Below are 20,487 nucleotides of genomic sequence, written 5' to 3' on the forward strand. Positions count from 1 at the left end.
GCCATTTTGAATTTGCTGACGTTTTTGAACCATTTCAAGGAGCCATACATGAACGAACTCCTCATAGAGATTTAACCTTATCGACTTCAGATGTGGTCAGTATGCTCTTGAGACCTTGGCATTTAAAAGTTGCTCAAAGATCAAAAAGTTATCGAACTATGTATCCGTGGCGTGGCGGCAAAACAACAGTTGTTTTGTAACTTAGTACATTGTCTAATCTGCTCCAAATCTCTCATGTCATAACATCCTCACTCAGAACACATCTATATGATCATTTCATCATCGTAATAGCGCCACCTAGTGGCAACTGGAAGTTGTACGTTTTGTACTTTGACATCCTGCTCCTCACAGATTAATCAGATCCCTCTGAAATGTTGTCAGAAAAGCCTTAAGACCTTGATAATGCTTCATTGTGAAGATTGTAAGAAGTTGTTGAAGGGCGGCTACGTTGCGGTTTGGCGAATTTCAATCCTTCGCCATGAACGAATAAACTGATGTAACTCGACAAGACACATTCAGCGTCTGTGTCAGAGTGATATCTGGTTTATCCAAAGACGAGGATTGTAACCAATTAGATGTAGAGATACAATGGCAACTGGGTCCACCCACTTACTGTCGCGAGCGAGCGGGTTGAAGTTTCGCGAGCGAGCAGGTTGAAGCTTCGTGAGCGACTTTTGTTCGCGCAAGAGTGAATTCTGCTTGCGCGAGAGTGAAGTTTGCTCGCAGAGTGACATAAAAGCGCTCGTTAAAGTAAAATATGCGCGCGCGTGGATCTCATTTGCGCTCTCGGATTTTGACAGTGATTTGCCTTCATAGTGCTGCATACTACGTACTCCTCCTAGGGAATCAATCCGATCAGCTTAGAATTTGGTCAAAACTATCTAAAGACCATAGCTATTAAACGTTACTAAAAGCTTGAGGTTTCATTGAACAACATGGACTTGGCGTGGAGGCCATTTTACATGGTTGGCCATCATCCATCAAGCTGTTGTAACTCAACTGTACTGTCAAAACTGTCCCAAACTCGACATGCTTGATTAGTCATGATTTTAGGACTTCTGCATGCCAAAATTAACTCATAGTCATAGCGCCACCTAGGCTACTGGCAACCACGGACGTAAGCAGGATTCTATAATTACAGCGGCCCAAACACTGAACTTATTGAAAGGGTTGTGCACACCATGAGAAAAACACTTCTCTGATCTAAATATGTGCGAACTAAGATGCTTGGAGAGCAAAAGTTAGATAACAGTGGATTTTCAAACCATGTCAGTGGACATTGGTATAAATCATCTGTCCAGAGCTTCTTCATGAGAATCTGGTTAAATCTTACAATGAATGCTTCACACTACAATCTAAAGTTACAGAAGAGCTTAAAATGAAAACGGTGTTAAATTAAAGTGTTCAAGTAACAGCAAATGGCACTACTGTTTAGTTAACTTTCATGTAAGTCCAAATACAATCAGCAGGACACTGCAGGGAGTTGAACCCCATCCCAGTAAACTGACAGTCTGTTATGTTACAAACACTGAAGCACATTCACACACATTCATTTTCTTAATGATCTTAACAGGCTTACATTTATGATTGTATGGGAGGTACACTCAAAACATTTGAGGCTTAAGACCTGGCAACATGATCTTGCTACGCTGCTGGTCGACGCAGGAAATATCATCTAACTCGTGCACGCAGTGTATGATGGTCACAGAAATGTATGGCCGCGTCAACCAGAGTCCTGCCAGTACACTCGACGTGCGTGAAGTTGCGAGGGCCGATCAATGCTGCTTGCAGCTTTAATTTAAATTTAGGACAGTTTGATTCAACAAGAAAAAAACCTCTCTGTATGTAATGCAGTTAGAATACAAATGCTAAGAGAAGAAGCAGAAGCTATTACCTGATCACTTATCAGTTAAGATCTTACCAGGGCCGGTAAACGACCACAGCGCCTTTATCATGTGTACACTGAAGGACATGTGCACAGCTTCCCACATGCAATACCTTCCTCCTGATGTACTGTAGTCCCGTGTATTACCCATTTCCTTCCTGCCTCCCTTTGCAGTCTTTCATCTGGACTTGGGAGGCTCCAGCCCAGACTGTGCACAGATGTTTGCCAAATGCCTCCAACTTTGTGGTGCTGTATCAACATTCCTCCATAATTTAGGAGCGGCAGATCACCAATACTTGTATCGATACTACTGATCATGAGTGTTGTGTTGAGTATCAATAACAAAAGGGAATAAACAAAACTGCCCCTAGGATACAAAATGAGCATTTACCATGCATGTGATTCGGCAATTAACTGCAAGACATACTAAATGTTTGGTATGTTATGCATCAATCGTGAACTCACCTAATAAATGACACTGCTCCCCCCTTCAAGTTGTGCATTAGCTGCCTTTAATACAGGCACGTGCACAGACATTTTGGGGGGCAGGTGCTCAAGCAAAAAAAGGGCACCCATCGCCAAAATTATACATGAAATTAAAATAATGATAAATAAATAAATAACACAGTCGGATATTTTCAACGTATATATTTATTTTTGTTAACGCAACCAATACTAACTCAAATTATCAAATTGAATAAATAAATGAATAATAGGCAAAAACAAGGCCAGACAAAAACAAAGACAAAACAAAGACGGGCTGATGGCTACAATTTCGCTGGTACTTGTGACTTGGTAAAGGTTCATTCATTCAAGGCCATATTGTATAACCAAATAATATGTTAAATAATAAAAAAAATATTCTAACTTAAAACTCTGCTCTGAATAAATTAAAGGATCTTCACAGGAGCATCCTCCTTGGTGCCATCTCTTGGAAGATTTTTATTACTTCACTGTGATTTATTTCAATGTCTTGCTCAATGGCAAGCAGGAGAAGGTCGGAGAGTCTTTCTTCCCCACAGAGACTCCTGAGCCTGGTCTTTATTATCTTCAGTTTTGAAAAGGATCTTTCCACTGAAGCTGTTGTCACTGGCAGTGTTGCATAGATCCTTACCATCTTCACAAATGTTGGAAAGATGAGCTGGCCAGTGTTCTCTTCAACAATGGCAAGGATTTCTTGCAGGTTCTTCGAGGGAAAGATGGAGTGGAACACCTTTAGCTCTGTCTTCAGCTGGTCCTCATTTTCCTCATAGAAGTCACAAAGAACATGGACAGCTTCCTCTGCCTCTGGGTTTGGGGTGCTTGTCCAGTTGGCACACACTGTTAGAGAGTGGAAGGACCGTATGATTGTACCAGTTGGACTTCCAGTGATGCTCCCATGGAATCTCCTGTTGAGCTCTGCAGTCAGGGTATCAATAAATGTGTAGTACACATTCAACCTGTAGTATGACTCCACAGAGTCAATCTCATCACTCACTTGCGATGCAGTTGTGCTGTGTTGGAAACGCACTGGCACTTTCCATTTCCTCTCCTGACCAGGCACAACAGTAGGTAAAGGAATGTTGAGAGCCTCTGCCTTCTCTGATGCACCTTGAAATATCTCGGCAAACTTCTCCTCAGACCTCAATGCTTGTATTGTGTGAATTACACCATCAATTAGGTTGTAGGCTGTGGAGTGGTCCAGGCTTTCTTCTTGCAAAGCATTTGATGGAAGAGCAGTGACTTCAAATGCTGGGGTGGTGATTTCCATGCAGAGAATGAATGCGAAGTTAATCGCATTTTTGTACATTTTTGCATCCCCTAGGGCCAGGTCAGGTGGATGTCTTTCGCAGATCTCATTGAGGAGCATCATTATAGCTTCCAGATTTCTCTGAAGGGCCTTCAGTGCTTGTTCCCTGCAAGCCCAACGGGTATCTGACAGCCTCTTCAGCTCCACAATGTGTCCCTCTGGATGCAGTGATTGCTGCAATCTAACTAAAGCAGCATGGCGTTTTGAGGAGCCACTGCAAAAGGCATACAGCTTCTCCACGAGGCTGAAGAAGGTCACAAAGTGCTTATTAGATTTGGAGGCTTCAACCAGGACCAAGTTTAGGCAGTGTGCTTTGCAGTGCACATAGAGGGCCTTCTCATTGAGTGTGCGTATTCTGGCTTGAAGGCCTTTGTACATGCCACTCATGTTGGCTGCTCCATCGTAGCCCTGGCCATACATATTTTTGAGCTCCAGACCATTCCTCTGTAGAAGGGAGACTACAGTATTCTCCAACTCCTGGCCTGTTGTTGTATCAACGTTGCAAACTTCAAGAAACCTTTCCTTTATTTGCTTATGTACATATCGCACTACAAATGACACCTGTTCTTTGTGGGAAACATCAGTGGTCTCATCCACGAGAATCGAGTACATTTCAGCCTCTTGGATTTCTCTTTGGATCTCCCTCCTGACGTAGGTACCCAGTGCTGTGATCAGGTCATTTTGGCTTCTGTTTGACAGCATTGATACCTGGGGCCTTTTCTTGGTGACTTTCACTCTTTCAAGATTTTCTGTATGCACCTTCAGCACACTGTCATAGCGGGAAAAAAGATGAACGAGTTCCAGAAAGTTACCACGGTTGTGACTTGAGTTACTTTCATTATCACCTCGAAATGCTAGCCCCTGCCTTGCGAGATACACTGCCAGATCTATTAACCTGGTCAGTATCTCTCTGTTTGTTTGCCTCTCTCGCTCTCTGGCTTCCACTCCCTTTACATCTGATACTTCAAATGAAGTCTGGAGTGCCTTTTGTTTGTAATGGGTCCACCTCACCATGCTTGTCATGTGGACCTCTGTGACAGAGTGCTGCTTAATTTTTTCAAGAGCAGTATTCCATTTTCTGATCCCATTTCTCCATTCCTTTCTGCTTTTATATCTATCTTCAGGTAGAAAAAGCCGACAACTGAAACAATGCATTGAATCAGCACTTGGGGAATACTCCAGCCACACATTTCCAGAAAACCAATGCTTTTGGAATGACCGCCCCTCAGCATTTTTGGGAAAAAACATTTCTGGTTGACAGGGCCCTACACTGCAGCACATAGCAATGTAACTCTCATTGCACCTGATGTGAAATGCTTCAACATGGGACGGATCTGTAGGATATGGCATGGTGGCTATTTTTGAAATTGCATTCTCACTTTCATCAACAGCTCTTTCCTCCATATGCCCTTGCTGTGATGTAAAGGGAGCTGCGGTCACTTCACCCTCTTCTTCACTCATCTCCTCAGGCAAAACTGTTTCTGTTGCTGCCCCTGAACATAACTCAGTCCTACACTCTGTCTGTCCTTCCTCATCTGTGGTGGGCTCATCTGGACCAGGTAGGGTTTCTGATTCTCCCTCATTTGTTTTAATAGTTGATGGCCTGATCCAAGATAAAAGAGAGCTGCTACCCTGAGCTGCTTGCTGCTTTTCCCTGTCCTTCTACTTTTCCCTGTCCTTCTACTGTTGGTTTACAAAGCACTGAATGGTTTAGGGCCAAAATACATCTCTGATCTGCTGCTACCTTATGAACCATCCCGACCCCTCAGGTCGTCTGGGACCGGTCTACTATCTGTTCCCAGAGTCAGAACTAAACATGGAGAAGCAGCGTTCAGTTTTTCTGCTCCACATATCTGGAACAAAGTCCCAGAAAGCTGCAGGTCTGCTGAGACCCTCAGCTCATTTAAATCAAGATTGAAGACTTTTCTGTTTGCTGCTGCCTTTAATTGAACCACATTCAATTAATATATTAATCAATTTCCTGCATTTCTGCATTTTACTACTGTATTTTATTTCTTACACTGTTCTTAATTGCTGTTAAATCTCCTTTTCTTTTGCCTTATGTTTTGATGCTTTTAATGGTTTTAAAAGGACTGCACAATATATCGCCATTTCCTCCGGGACCGAGTTCGTGCAAGGCGTACACTATAAAACGCAGATCGGCAGAGATCTTTTCCAGACGTGGTTTGTGTGCGAGTAATTGCAGAATTGCGGCAGTGTATGGTTGATTGCGTACAGCGTAATGTCTCAGGGAGACATCGATTATTGTTTCAATGTATGTTTTAAATCTCCTTTACTTTTTACTACTGAATTTTATTTCTTACACTGTTTCTTTAATTGTTTTTAAATCTCCTTTTCTTTTGCCTTATGTTTTGATGCTTTTAATGGTTTTATGTGAAGCACTTTGAATTACCTTGTTGTTGAAATGTGCTATACAAATAAACTTGCCTTGCCTTCTGTTTTTGTAGTCTCTTTTCTTGGCATTATGCTGCAATTTTTTTTAAATGACATAAATCAATGTTGTGCATAATAATCAAGACATTACATATCTCTCTAAAGCTGACAACACAGTACACACCCATGTTTTTACTGTTTTCTGACAGTTGAAGCATAAGCAGCATTACACTAATAATAGCCTATAGCCTACCACAATACCTCACCAGACTGTCATGTAGCTCAACTTAAGACCTACCTTTCTTTTTAATAATTAATGTCTGCCTGCCTCTCTCCCCTCTCTCTTCATTAAACATGACAAACGTCAGTAAAACAACTGGGCAAGGCTTTTAAATCATGGATTTCGTGAGGGGTTTTTTGTTTGTTTTTTAGCAAACGTCGGACCAGTTGCGACGTAATGTTTTCAGCGGCGCTAATTGTTGTTGTTAATTTATCACCAAACAACGTCGGGGTATTGCACTGTCATTACCTGTCTGTCTGATGCTCCGGGTCAGAGAAGAAGTTGGCTTCAGCCGTTTAGCCTGACGCTCAGCACTGCACGCGCAGTAGGCAGTAAGTGAAGGAGGAGGAGGGAGGGGCGCGTGGGAGGCTTGTGGGCGCCGCGGTGTATGTCGGGGCGAAATTCTCACAAGAACTCAAATAAATGCCCCGTCAGATATCGAAACACATTTGGGGGGAATTGATGACAGAAAAAGTCATTTTTATTTTATTATATTTATAAAAAATTGGGCAACAGCAGAAAGGGCACTTTTCTCATCCAGGGCAAAAGGGCAGGTGCTTGAGCACCACTAGGGGTCTATCTGTGCACGTGCCTGCTTTAATAATAAAACTGTATTGGCGATTGTGCCCTTGTATTACATGGCATGGACCACAGCTATCTTTAACGGGGTGGACCTTCACACAGGAATCTTCATACAGTCTGCACAAACAGGCCCGCCTGGGTCAGTATCTGTGATCATCAAAGGCTTCAAGGATCCTATCACCGTTTATGATCACTTTATTTGGTCATCGTACTTAGCAGACAGGAGTTTAAGGGAACCATGAAATGAGTCAAAACACAAACTAGTGAAACAATGTAATTTACTCATTTTAATGGTTAAAAAAATACTTCTTTGCGGATAGAGACAATAGGTCCCCGTTTGCTGAGGAAAACGAGGGGACCAAAACAATGACACCCACCAAATGATGACTGGTGGAGCGAGATAAGATGAGGTAAATGTTTTTGAGGAAACAAAACAAAAAAGGCACAATTTACAATCAACCATGCCCAAATTCACAATAATGATAATAATAACAATAATATATAAGTACAGCTAAAAAAAAAATCTGAAAATCTGCAACAACGAAAATACAGACCACTTATATGATACAAGACAAATCTTGCCTGTCAGGCTGCTCTAGCCTAATCAGGCTTCTGTACACCCTGGAGCCTCCCAGTCCTGCTGCTGATACTGTACAGAGAGCAGTTCTCAAGTGACAGGGGCTCCAACATACTATCTCACCACCAGACATGACACGCACAGTTTGGAGGGCCCGATGCAATCGTCATGGCAGAAGGCACCGCAGCCTTGGCACATGATCATGGCTTTGAGGCGGCACGAGCACTTGAGCGCCACCTCCTCAGCCGTACTGTCAGTAAAGGCCTGGATACTGAGGGTGGTCTGACTGGAGGCCAAGCGGGGGCGCAGCTGGAGCACACTGTCTGCCATGCTCCGGGAGAAACCGCCATTGTCCATCACTGACACATTGGCTGTGTAGCTTACTCCTCCAACACCACTATGCTTGGGGAACTTCCCATAGAGCTGGAAGGGAAGGGCGGAGGGGGAGGAGGAGGGAGAGCCAGAGGAGTAGGTAGCTTTGCTGTGCTCCTTCTTTGCCATCCTGGCTAAAGTCATCTCCATGTTGAGGAGTCCTTCCATCGCCCCTCCGCTCAGGTAGCCGTCCACAGAGCCACCCAGCTCCTTTTTGGTAACACTCATGGGTTTAATGGGGAACAATTTGGCAAGAGCCTGGCAAGAGGGCCGTGCACCTACTTCATTCTTTACCGTGGGTGCAGGAGACAGCTGCAGTTGGTGTGAGGGGTGGGCCTGAGTATGCGAGGGCCGCCAGTTGATCCTAACAGTAGGCACCACCTCTGTGGGACAGGTGTCTGCATGGAGAGGAGAGGGGCCATTAGGCATGGTTCGGTGGGTCGGCTGGGGCCTGTCTGGAGTGACCCCCTGGGAGGGCTGAGGACCATGCGAGTCTTTTATAACTGCAGACTCCACTGCGGTCTGAGAACTACGGTCTGACTTGCTTCTGAAGGACGAGGAGGATGAGGAGGGCGGCAGAGAGGTGATGACCGGGACAGCCCCGGGAGCCTGCTGAGACTGATACTGCTGCGCAGCTGGGGCCTCCATCAAACAGGACACTGGGCAACCTGTTGGAGACTGGTTGTGGATCTGAGAGGCTGCACCCAGTTCTGGGCTAGGAGACTGGGCTGTGACCTCAGGCCTGTTGAGAGGCCCTAGGGTCCTTGCCATTGGTGGTCTGGTTTGTGGTCCTGGCAATCGGCTGATCTCCAGCCTGTTGGCAGAGTGTGAGGGAAGAACTTTCTCCAGGGGCAGGCTGCCCTGTAGCAGCTGAGTCACCAAAGGGTTGTTGGCCTCAACACTGGATACTGGTCTGACTGAGCTGGCCAGTCTCTTAGAGGCACCTGCAGGAGTTGGGTGAGTGACAAAGGGCTTTAAACTTCCACGACACTCGTCTTCAGTAGAGCTCTCGCCGGAGGCTCTACAATCATCTCCGGGTTCCATTTTGACCACAACGTTGGTGTCAATGATCCCATGTGGGTGGGCTGTGGAGAGAGACTGGTGGTCCTGGTAATAAGGGCCACTGTGCTGAGGGTTAGGCAGGCCATTGGGAAAGCAAGGCTGAATGACAGTCTGACCTTGACGGCTGGAAACGTAGGCCTGGATGACTGGATGTTGGTTCTGAGGAGGAGGGCTGCAGATGACCAGCTGGCCGTTTCTCTTGATGCTCACTTGGGGGCACCAGTCCTGGTCAGGCTGCTGCTGCTCATCCTCCTGGATGTCATTCTCACAGTCTGAAGCAGTTTCCGTGGAGTCGCTATGTGTCCCAGCCTCATCGTCTTTCTCTCCACCAGAGTCTGCATGTTGGGGAGAGGATGCGTCTGTTTGCAGTCTCTCTGCAGCTGAGCGAGAGAATACCTCGTGGGGTTCCACGTGGTAGGAACCATGCTGGATAACACCACCCAGCCCAGCCTCCTTCCCTTGTACCTGCTCTTTGGACTGACAGGAGCTTGCCAGTGTCTGAATAACATCCACACCCTGAGCCCCGAACCTGGGAAGGGAATCTGGGATGGAGGTTGGGGCCAGTGAGGGTTTTTTAGAAACCTGGTCAGCCATCTCTGTGGGGGCAGCAGCAGACTCAGGCACCTCAGGCTTCGGAGTGGGCGAGTCAGCTGCCTTGTCTGTGAGCCCATTGGAGGAACTCTGGACACTGGCTGACGCCGTTTCTACTTCCTCTAAAGCCTCTGACCCCCCAGATGCTTCCTCTCGAGGAGGGCTTGGGGTCTGTGGGGGCTCAAAGGATATGGAGGTTGAGGTAGTAGACAGGGAAGGGGATGGCTGGGGCGTCGGCTCTACATTGAGAAGCTGTAGTTGTGTTCCAGACGAATTAGTGCCTGAAGCCGATCCCTGCTCCTCCATCCCACCACCTCCCCTTCTTCCACTTCTTCTTCCTCCTCCTCCTCCTCCTTCTCCGCCTCCTCCACCGCCTCCTCCAGGCTCGATAGGTCCTGGATGCTCTCGCGCTCGTCGTCCATTGCTGCTATCCGGTAGCCCAGAAGCAGGCCGCAGCCTGACCCCGACCGGCCCTGCCCCTTCGCCAGTGGCTGCAACAGCAGCAGCGGCCTCGCGCTGGGCCCGGGCTTGCTGGGCACGGGCTTTGATGTCAGCCAAGGTGCGCGCGCCCCCCGTCCCCGACCGCCGCGAGCCCTCGCCGGGGGGCACGATCCGGGGACAGATCTGGTAAGTGGAGTGACCTTTGACCCAGGGGGGTTTGATCCTGGACAGTTGAATCTGAGATAGAGACACAAGGACAGTGAGTCAAACTTTATCTGGACAACTCATTGCTGAACAGGCAAATTATTGCTGTGCACAAAGTCTTACCCGGATAGGTGGCACCTTGGGCTCCTCTGTTGTCGGCTGTGGCTTCTCTGAACGGACACTGTCAATTGTGGTACGAAAGGACTGACGGTCATCAAGCCGCGGCCTCTTTTCGGGGAAGCTGGAGAAGGCCTGAGTCTCATCTGGCCTTCTCTTCTGCTCCTTGAGCTGAGCACTGGACATAGGAGTGGTGGCTGGGCTGGCTGAGGGGCTACTCTCACGGCTGCTGGTGGCGGTACCTCCTGTAATAGAGGTGACCACAGAGGCTGTGTCATCCAGGGGATCGGCAGCAACTGCGGCACTGGAGGACGCTGAGGAGGATGAGGAAGAGTCTAGGCCTGCGGCAAACGCTCCCTGTCTATCAGAAGGTGAGGAGGGTGAGGAAACAGGCGAGGAGGCTGACGACGAAGAAGAAGAAGAAGAAGAAGAAGAAGAAGAAGAAGAAGAAGAAGAAGAAGAGGAGGAGGAGGAGGAGGAGGAGGAGGAGGAAGAAGATGGTGAGGAGGTGGATGCCAGTATAGGTGGAGCCTCCTCTGGGAGCAGGCGGGCTGCTGCTTCTGGCTCTTCGTTTGTGCTGGTGGAGGCTGGGCTGGGGCTGGGAGTTGGAGTTGGAGTTGGAGTTGGAGTTGGAGTTGGAGTTGGAGTTGGAGTTGGAGTTGGAGTTGGAGTTGGAGTTGGAGTTGGAGTTGGAGTTGGAGTGGAGGGTGGCAATGTGACTGGCTCTGGAGTAGGAGAGGGCTTTGGCTCTATGGAGGCACTCTCAACTGGGAGCTCGACGCCACACTCAGCCTGCAGCACCACCTCCCCTAGAACAACTGTGTTGTCAGACATTGGAGAGCCAATAGAAACTGCCGGGCTGTCCAGTGCGGCACTGGCCTCAGCTGCTTCTGTAGACTGCAGGGCTGGAGGAGTGGCCTTGCAGAGGGTCCGACGGGCCCGCCGACGCAGGTCCGCCCGTGTGCGTCTTCTCATCCTGCCGTCTCTCCTCCGCCGACCCACGCTGCGTCTCTTGGGCGCACCAGTTCCCACATCACTGTCCAGCACACTGGCTGCAACTTCACTGGCTTCACTCATGGTAAGCTTTAAAGACTCCTCTTGTGTCAGACCAGACCTACAAGTACACAAACTACGTTTTAGTGCATTGTAGAAACACTGTGATCCTATCTGATGTAGGTTATACCAGAGTTGTCTAAATTACATTGAGGACAGAAAAAAAATGGAAAAACAGCCTAAAGCAAGCGGTCAAAATGAAAATCTACAACATGGCTTCTCTAAGTAATACTATTGATACTAGCAGTCAACTAATAAATGTTAACTTTAAAGGAACCGACCAGAATATGACAAACTAATATGGCTGTTGTGTGAATAGTGGATTCAGACTTTGATGAAATGGGTTGGCTCTTACTTTTGCCCATGGTACTCTTCAAAAAACTTTTCCTTCCACGCCTCTACCTTCTTCTCTTTCTCCATTTCCTGCCGGAAACGCACCTGCATCTCGTGGGTGAACTCACCTAAATGTGTCAAACACATGTGAAGGTTTAAAAAAGTAGCTCCAAAACTGAACCTTTTGAAGTGTATAACCAGTATAATTTTTGTTAAAAACCTGATTTAGCCACCCATCAGCTGTTAAAATAAGCAGCTGGTTTTCAGTTGCAGTAATGTTCCGGGACAGTGCTACCAGCAGCAATATAAAGACAGGACATTCGCTGAATCAGATCCCTGAATAGACTGATTCACCAAGATCATGCAGAAGTGTTTGTGATTGTGTACTTCTAGTGTATGGCCTACTCCTCATTCACAACATCTTCTGAATATTAAAGCCTGGCAGAATTCTCAGATAAATGTCGCAACTTGTCCATGATTGACCAATCACGTACCCTCGGACAGCCTCTCTTTCCAGCTCTGGGAGGCATGGGTGAAGAACTCATTGTTGAGAGCCGAGCTACTCAGTCTAGCCATACCATCTGGTCCAATCTGCAAGAAAGTGGACACAATGCATAAATAGCAGTAAAACCATATACCAGAGGAATGGAGTAGCCTATACCTCACATGCATCATATTGACTCATAAAATGACAAAAACAGCATTTGCCAGAGCTCAGCCTCACAAAATTCTAAAATACAAAAAACTAGGCTAGCACACTGCAACAATATCCGACAAAATGCATATTTCTCTTGTAATAGCCGTTGCATTGCCCAACAATTCACAGACTGCAGGTCAGCATTCTGTCAACACTACAGGCTAATGTGTGTCAATTACACATCAAAGGTATATGCAAGCAATGCTTCATGTTTCATCTTTTTTCTCTTTTAAATCAACAACAATTGCTACCTATTTAGCTTTTAATTCACAATCTTCGATGTATCTGGCAGCGGTAAAAGGCACAGAGCAATGGCCTGTGATGTTTATTCCTACTACTGCACTGAATGTCCAGAACACTTTTTCTCGATTCCAATTCAATTCATGTTTGGTAGTTATTGGGGTATCAAAGCTAGGGATACAGTGGAATCCCAGAAACAAAACATACCTGACAGTCCACCTCTGGCAGCAGCTGCAGTAGCTGCTGCTGTGAGTGTGTGGGGAAGGCTGAGAAGGTCCGCACATTGATGAGGGCTCTGATGTTGGTGTTGACCAGGATGGAGCCTGGTGTTTCAAAGTCTACATCCACTCCTCCCCGACTCCTCTTCATGGGCCCTGACACAGCAAAACCACACGTTTCATTTAGCCTCTCAGCCAGATGCTAAAGCTATATGCAGGTCTATGCTGCTAACTACAAAAGACCACACACACAAAAAAAATAAAAAAAATAAATCACTGGGACATTTTTCCTGACCAGTGTTTGGCATTTTAACAGGACATCTTGCCTTTATCTTCTCTGTATTCTTACTGCTGGTTGGGTTTATCAATTAGGATAATGTTGAGGTCTGACCAGTCAGGCCCATAGGCATTCTGAATTATTGCTTTGAGTATTTGTGTGTTGTTAATCCAGGTGTTCTCAAGACAAAAGATTGTTCTTACCTGAGGGGACATGCTCTCCATTCACTTTAAGAGGGGTGAGGACAACACGAGGCATCATGACTGCTTTCTTCCTCTGCCTCCCTGACTGTAGCAACACAAATAGTAGGATGGACAGGTGGACACAGTAGACAATTTTACACTCCGTATGTTAAGCAGCACTGTTTTCCTGTCCCTCTACAGATCAAGTCCAAATGCATGGCATGACAGGGACTCATGGATAACATGTTAAACTTGTCAGGAGCTACACTATTCAAATCCATGAAAACCAACAGAATAACACTGTAGAATTGCTCTAAAACACTGAGCACATGTTGTAATTTCCACTGTAAACATGGAGTAGCTTGTGGCCTCCTGCATGGTGCTGACCTGTCTTGAGCGGCTCAGTCTGGTCTGGGTGTGTTGAGCATGTTGGTTCTGCTGCGTGTCTGTGCGTCCTTGCTGTCCTGCTGCCCTGCTGAGGCGGGTCTGGGGTTGGGTGCTGAGAGTCTGCAGTTCTGTGGAGCAGGATGCGCTGGACGAGCTCTCATCCACCGAGGCTTCAGGTCAGAGAAAAACACATTGACAACTCCACTCTGTCACACCCATAGAACATTATAGGCCGTTTGTGATGTGAATGCATTGAACTTGGCACTATCTGTCTGAACCAGTCTAACAGAGAACCCCTACAACCTAAGGAATGATGTAACTCAATATTTATAGAATAGAGTTAATGAAAGGCCATTTTTGACGATGCATGTTCACAATGTTTTTGCATGTACAAAATTATACAGGCACTTATGCACATTTGTTCATTCATTAAGGCCACTTTTATGCACAAATAAGTAGAAGCTGAAACAGATTTGAATTGCCAAGACGTTCAGTAAAATAATGACTTTTCAGAACCGGATGTTTTATCCCAAGGACAGCAGGATCAACAGCACTTGCCTCTCCCACATTAACACCACTGAAGTACCCTTGAGCAAGGTGATCCAGGCGCACGATTAAAGTCTTAAAGAGGGAAAGGAGGCAACTGCAGCAGGAGACAATCATTGTGGTCTTTGACACTGTTTCATGCTGTACAAAAAACATGAAATCATTAAATAGACAGAACGTGACTCTATGGACGATAATCAGTTTGAGGAGAACATAATGGAGGTATGCTCATTCACTGCCAGCTCAAGCACTGCACTGGTGTTGGTATTCTATAGAACTCTGTCCTAGTACTCTGGTACCTGAACTATTCAACCTTTGGAAAGGTGAATGCCTTTAATATACAGTCTCCCCATATGGGTCTCTGCCGGTAAACACGTGATGCCAGATGTACCGGTAGGTCACCAATGACATGAAATACCAGTAGGGTTTCTCCATGGGTCTGGGAAACAAATCCAATAGAGTTGTTTTCCTAATAGTCATAATCTTGTATCGGTTGAGAGAAACCCACATACCAACGCATAACACGGAATTAACAAACACAAGAAGACAACAGTGTGTAGAAACACAGCCAGGTCAGTGATGAGCATGGTAGGCTACGTCTTATACATCACCTCCGCTTGGTAATGGCAAAAAAAAATAATGAGTTGAGCGTTTCATTGCATGGCTTGGGGAGACTACCCCACCGTAATGGAAAACCCCCATTAGAGAGGCATCTTGTGTGTGGTGTAGTATTACCGTCATTGTCTCCACTGGCAGCAGCAGTGGTCTCAGTGGAGTCGCAGCTTTCTTGCTCAGTGGCCTCGGTAGGGCCGACAGAGGCCACCACCGTGCCTGCTGCAGGTGTGCTGCTGCTGGAAGCTGGGGTGGCGGTGCTGCTGGCCGGCTCGGCTGGAGTCTCAGACTCCGACGTAGTTTTTGTCCACTGGAGGGCGTTCTTCTACAGTGTGAAGAAAAACAATCAGATCGATTTCTCCTATCAATTGATTTTTGTGGTTGTGCAGCAAGTATACAAAACCATATGCGATTAAACAGAGTGGGATTACCCTGTGGTGTATTTATCCCTACAAGCAATTACAGCCACCCATCAATATGCTTCCTTTGGTGCCCATACTGTCCCTGTAAACAAACTCCTTAGCAGTAGATCACCTGACTAGTCCTACACTAAACAACTGAGCCAACTGTTTGTCTGCACAGGAGTATCATGAACTAGAGCATCTCATCAATAAGTTGGTCAGCAGGTGTTTTTCACAAGAAAAAGAGATTCACTTTGGAACTTGTGTGCTATATTGAGTAACTGTCTCATATCTTTTTCAAATGCAACTTTTTGGATCAATATATACGACTGCCACCCATCATGATGGTGATGTAAAGTGAGAAAGAAGAGGATGGTGTTTGCGTACCTTGAGAGTGAACAGGCTCATCCGTCCAGGCAGCTTGAAGAAGATGCTGTTCTTGACTCGGTCTCCCCTCACCTGGGAGTGGAGCATGGTGACCAGGCATGCCAAGGGTGCTGTACCACTGCGCGCACACACAGTTACAATTCATGTGACTGGACACAAAGCCACATTCAGATCAGAAGACGTGCTAGTGAGCACCTGCTGCTCATGTCTGCATTACAATAAAGCTTGCAAAAACAGTCCTCTGTGAAATAACTGAAAGCGAATGTTGGGCGATATGACCATACACTGCACACTGTGGAAGATATTAACATCTCTGTAACTGTCAGAGATTTTGCCACAACGTTTCTATTGTGGTATCCATATTTCAAATAATTATGGTTGTATTGGTCTTTTTTGGGCAAATCCTTAAAACGGACTGTTTGACCTATTCTACCTAGTAGAACTGCATATGACTGGAGTCCCCCAAGACCCCAATACATTGGTATTTCAAATTATTAAAAAATGTAAGCATAAATTAAAACAGAAAATGATGATATAAAGTCATTAGGAACTTTGGATTGACAAAGTCATGAAAATTGGGAACGATAGAATAAAGCACCAGTGAGATATGTTTTGATTGTGTATTGTATTATTTACATTGCCAGGCCGTGCAAGCTTTTGCTCCATGTTAGCGCATGGAGTGCATGTGAGCGTGCTCCACTGGTTAGATTAGGCTGCGGCTCTGCTCCGATACAGCCGAGGTGGTTACAGCTGATAACGCCGTCCAGACAGACAGCGCCACCGCTGAAGCGTAGCACCCTCTCCCAGGTTAACGCGGTTTACTCTGTCAGCACTTTCACCATAGTTAGAGCTGTTCGCATCGTTAGCTGTGAGACGCCTGCCATGTTGAGAGCCAATTATTTAAGGTGAAATGGTGACCATGACATTTTCCAGAATTACAGTATTGGGCCCATTGTGTTTGCCTGAACCATGAAAGCACAGTGCCAAGAGCAAGCATGGGCCTTAGAGATAAAGAGAGCATGAAAAACAGGACAAGTGCTTGGTTACAGAAAATAAGTTATTAATATAAGTAATGAAGATCTCGGATCCTCCAACCTACCTCCTGTTTAGGCCAGCAGCAGGACAGGTGGTCCATGTGGGAGGAGATAAAAAACATCAGTTATAACCACAAACACACACGTTCAGTTGATGCGTGTGCTGTGAGATCAGTTCACTGACTGCTTAAAAGACTAGATAAATACAAAAGATAATCAATAACATTCTTATATTTTTTATATTTAATAATCAATCAAATGCAATGATCTACTCTGGATTGAATGATGAACAAAAAGCCACAGTGTCAGTGTGCTGGGCTTATGGTTCTACACTTAAGGTACAGCTCTGCCACAGAAGACTCCTAACATTAGTTACAGCAGTCAGGTTGAAGGGAACAGCGTGTTTCATAACAGTTGATACCACTTCAACAGCTGACACTACTACAGCGCGTGTGTGTGTGTGTGTGTGTGTGTGTGTGTGTGTGTGCGTGCGTGCGTGCGTGCGTGTCTGACCGCATTTCCTTCAGCCCCTTGGTCTGGATGACGTGGAGGATTTGTTTGGGAGTCATGGGTGCATCTGAGAAGTTCTCCAAAACCTGAAAAGACATCCACATTTATTTTTTACCGCAGACTGACGAATACTTCTGCACTGCCAAGAAAAAAAACTTGAACACATGACAAATGAAGATCCATCTAGAATATAATTTATACTATCTTTATCCCTTTAAGGGGGAAATTTTTCTCTGCATTTGACCCATACCTGTATATAGGGAGCAGTGGGCTGCCAATGACAGGCGCCCCGGGGAGCCAGGGGTTCAGTGTATTGCTCAGGTACACGTCGACACGTGACAAGTCCCAGTCGGGGATTTAACCATTGACCTTCCGGTTCTCAGACGACCCTCTTAACCCAGCGCGCCACGGTCGCCCCGTGAGCAACTCAATTTCTAGAGCAACTCAATTTCTCCTAGTGATTTAACCTGCTGGTGTAGGAGACTAACATCTTGGCTCATCTTTGCAGCAGAGTTTGCTCATACTGACCAGACGCAGGTGCAAGTCAGAGAGAAAGAGCGCGAAACGCACAAAGATTCTAAATTCTGATTAGAGCCCAGCTGATACGGAGTGTTTGTTGAGTTTGATACGAATAATGATATTTTAAAGTAAGAAAATGTATACACACTTCTAAAAGCATTTATAAGTACATTTAAGTAGTAAATTAACTTGACTGAAAATGATATCAGCACATGAACATTAAGGGAATTTGTAATAGTTAGAATAACATCCAGGATTCATATTTTTGTATTTATCCTTCATTTACCTAAACTCTTTTGTTACAGCCAATTTCATGTGAGTAAAAAGGAAAATATTTTCCAGCATTCATGTCAACAGATTGAATGTCAATTCAAAAGGGTTTGTTACAGACTGGGAGCCACGTAAGTAAACCATGATAGTGATGAGCTAAAATTGCCTGATAATATCCGCCCGGCCGTTACAGGCACAGCAACAGCTATTTATTTATATCCATGTCAGGTCATGTCATGTTTAGAGGGACGGTGTGTAGGATTTAGTGACATCTAGCTGGCAGGTTGAAGACTACAACCAACTGAACACCCTATGCTCACACCTACTTTTCCAAACAGGTCTGAGAACTGAAGTGGCCTTCAGGTAACGCCACAAGGTGAAGCGCTCTCTGGAGATCACTGTTTGGTTCTTCTGTTCTGTAGAAACATGGTGGACTCTGAAGAGGACCTGCTTCCTATGTCAATATGAAGGGCTCATTCTAAGCTAATGAAAACACAATGGTTCTTAGTTTCAAGTGATTGTACAGGAGTGAAAATATAGTTCTGAATATTATATTCCATTTCTGCTAATAGATCACACAACACACAAATGTGTAACAAAGCAAATTTAAGAAGCAGCGAAGAAGCAGTATTTAACTTATCCGATAAGGTTTTTTGGTATTTATTTTACCACACAATTGTTGCACTTTTTGCAGTTGTTTTTTTCTCCATCACTGTGTTTCAAATTGTCTTTAAACTCGCATAAAAGAGTTTTTGGAACATGATGGATCTTTTTGTAATGTGCACAATAAATTCAAGAGTCAAATTGAATTAATTTATATATTTAACAATAATAACAGGGAGAATATCTGATCCTATATTTGCCTTTGAGGGTCGAAATTGAAAGCATAGTTTGATCTATTTTTAAATGAAATGGTGACACCCTTACTGACTCGTGGTTGATAAGGCACTGCTCTTGATTTGTTCAAGTTTTTTAAAAAACATTAGGAGAGTTGCCGTAGCACTGCTACACCTGTTTATATGAGAAGCCTACTTAACCGTACTTCATGAAATAGGGCTCGATGCTCTCACCATCTACCTCAACAAACATCCAGACAGGATATTGCCTCATAACTAATTCCTACCAATCCTTATGCTTGTATTGGGTTCTAAAGGAAGATAAATGCATTCTAAACCCACTCCCAAACACATTGTTTTCCAAGGTTGCATGCTAAGGATTAGTTGCTTACATTGTAGCATTATCAGAGATAGGCGACTAGAAAAGCATAAATAATGTCCTGTTCGCATATTTTACTGAATATTGGGAGTCAGTAAATAATGTTATTTCACACTGGGATGGTTAACATTAAACTGTGTCATTAATCTGCGTGAGGGGGGATCCGTACGGATCACAGATCGACAATGGTCCGTTACACCACTATTTTCTAGTCTTCTGACCACTTTAACACTACATTCACGAGTTGAATGGATATTGATGACATTGTGGTCATATGGAGAGGTAATAGAGTGTGGGCTAATTTTCTGAAATATACAAATTCTACAGCTACTATATTTGTTTCACTATGGGACAGCAGGAAACTGAAATACCCTTTCTAGACTACGCTTCTACAAGGGAAACAACAGTATCATTGAGGCTAAAATCTATCTCAAACCCTTGAGCAGAAACGCCCTTCTAAAAGCCGAGAATAATCGCCTATATAATTACCACTATAGCAGAATGCTAAAAGATGCAGGCAAACCATTGTCCAGCGCTGACACAGCGTTGTAGAAATGGGTCTGGCTATGCAACTATGTACAGGATAACCAGGGCTCCACAACTTCATATTGGATTCAACACAGTTGAGCCATTTGGTCTAAAGTGAATTTGTCATGTTTCCTCTAATTTATTACACTTGATGGATGCAGTACATGTAGTTTGTTGTACTTCAATCTTTGTAATTTTAAGATACGTCTGTGTTCTTTTGTTTCTGATGTGACCATAGTGCACAGGGAGGTATTTGGCTGTGACAACGGCGCCCACCTGCATCATATTGAGAGGTGAACTAATGTTCTGCCCGCCCCATTTTGCTAAAATGAGGGGCAAAGAATACCAAAATAGAATTTCAAAATAACCACAGGCTCAGTAAGAAAGACGTAGTAAAAGTTTAAAGCAAAAATTGGTCACTATACGCTTCATAAAAGCAGAATATGTGGCTGAGCTTTTGTACTGAATTGCACATAAGATTGTATTGGTGTGCCTAATGAAGTAGCCTGGAGTGTATATGGTGAGCAGCAGCTGTGAGACCACTACAGGGAATATGACCATGGACCATGAAACCGAATCCTTCCCATGTACTTCAACTGCAGTCACTATAAAATAGGGAGGTGCTTAAATACCCAACTACTCCTTTAATTGACTTTCTAAACAAGAGTGAATAGAACTCATTCCGTGGTATACAGCACCTTCATGGTTTGAAATGTATGTAACTGTATACTGCTAAGAGACAGTGGATGTGGTTCTCTTCTATAGCAGCTGTAGTAGTAGAAAG

The 20,487-nt window shown here is 45.0% G+C and overlaps 1 protein-coding gene across 2 annotated transcripts; it reads right to left on the reverse strand.

The window, feature by feature from the left end:
- Positions 1-7,191: 7,191 nt before the first annotated feature.
- asxl1 (ASXL transcriptional regulator 1) lies at positions 7,192-17,074 on the reverse strand. 2 transcript variants are annotated; one of them, XM_079273548.1, is made up of 10 exons: positions 16,727-17,074; positions 15,628-15,745; positions 14,963-15,164; positions 13,682-13,851; positions 13,316-13,400; positions 12,825-12,991; positions 12,175-12,271; positions 11,703-11,808; positions 10,301-11,408; positions 7,192-10,210 (listed from the first exon to the last, which is right to left on the reverse strand). In XM_079273548.1, the coding sequence occupies exons 2-10, from the start codon at positions 15,712-15,714 to the stop codon at positions 7,622-7,624; spliced, it is 4,611 nt and encodes a 1,536-aa protein (XP_079129674.1). In that variant the 5' UTR covers positions 15,715-15,745; positions 16,727-17,074; the 3' UTR covers positions 7,192-7,621. The 2 variants fall into 2 exon arrangements, with proteins under 2 accessions (XP_079129674.1, XP_079129673.1); XM_079273547.1 differs by lacking the exon at positions 16,727-17,074 and having other exon boundaries at positions 15,628-16,691.
- Between the last annotated feature and the right edge of the window lie 3,413 nt (positions 17,075-20,487).

This window comes from Melanostigma gelatinosum (assembly GCF_949748355.1).
Source record: "Melanostigma gelatinosum genome assembly, chromosome: 8".
Classification (NCBI taxonomy): Eukaryota; Metazoa; Chordata; class Actinopteri; order Perciformes; family Zoarcidae; genus Melanostigma; species Melanostigma gelatinosum.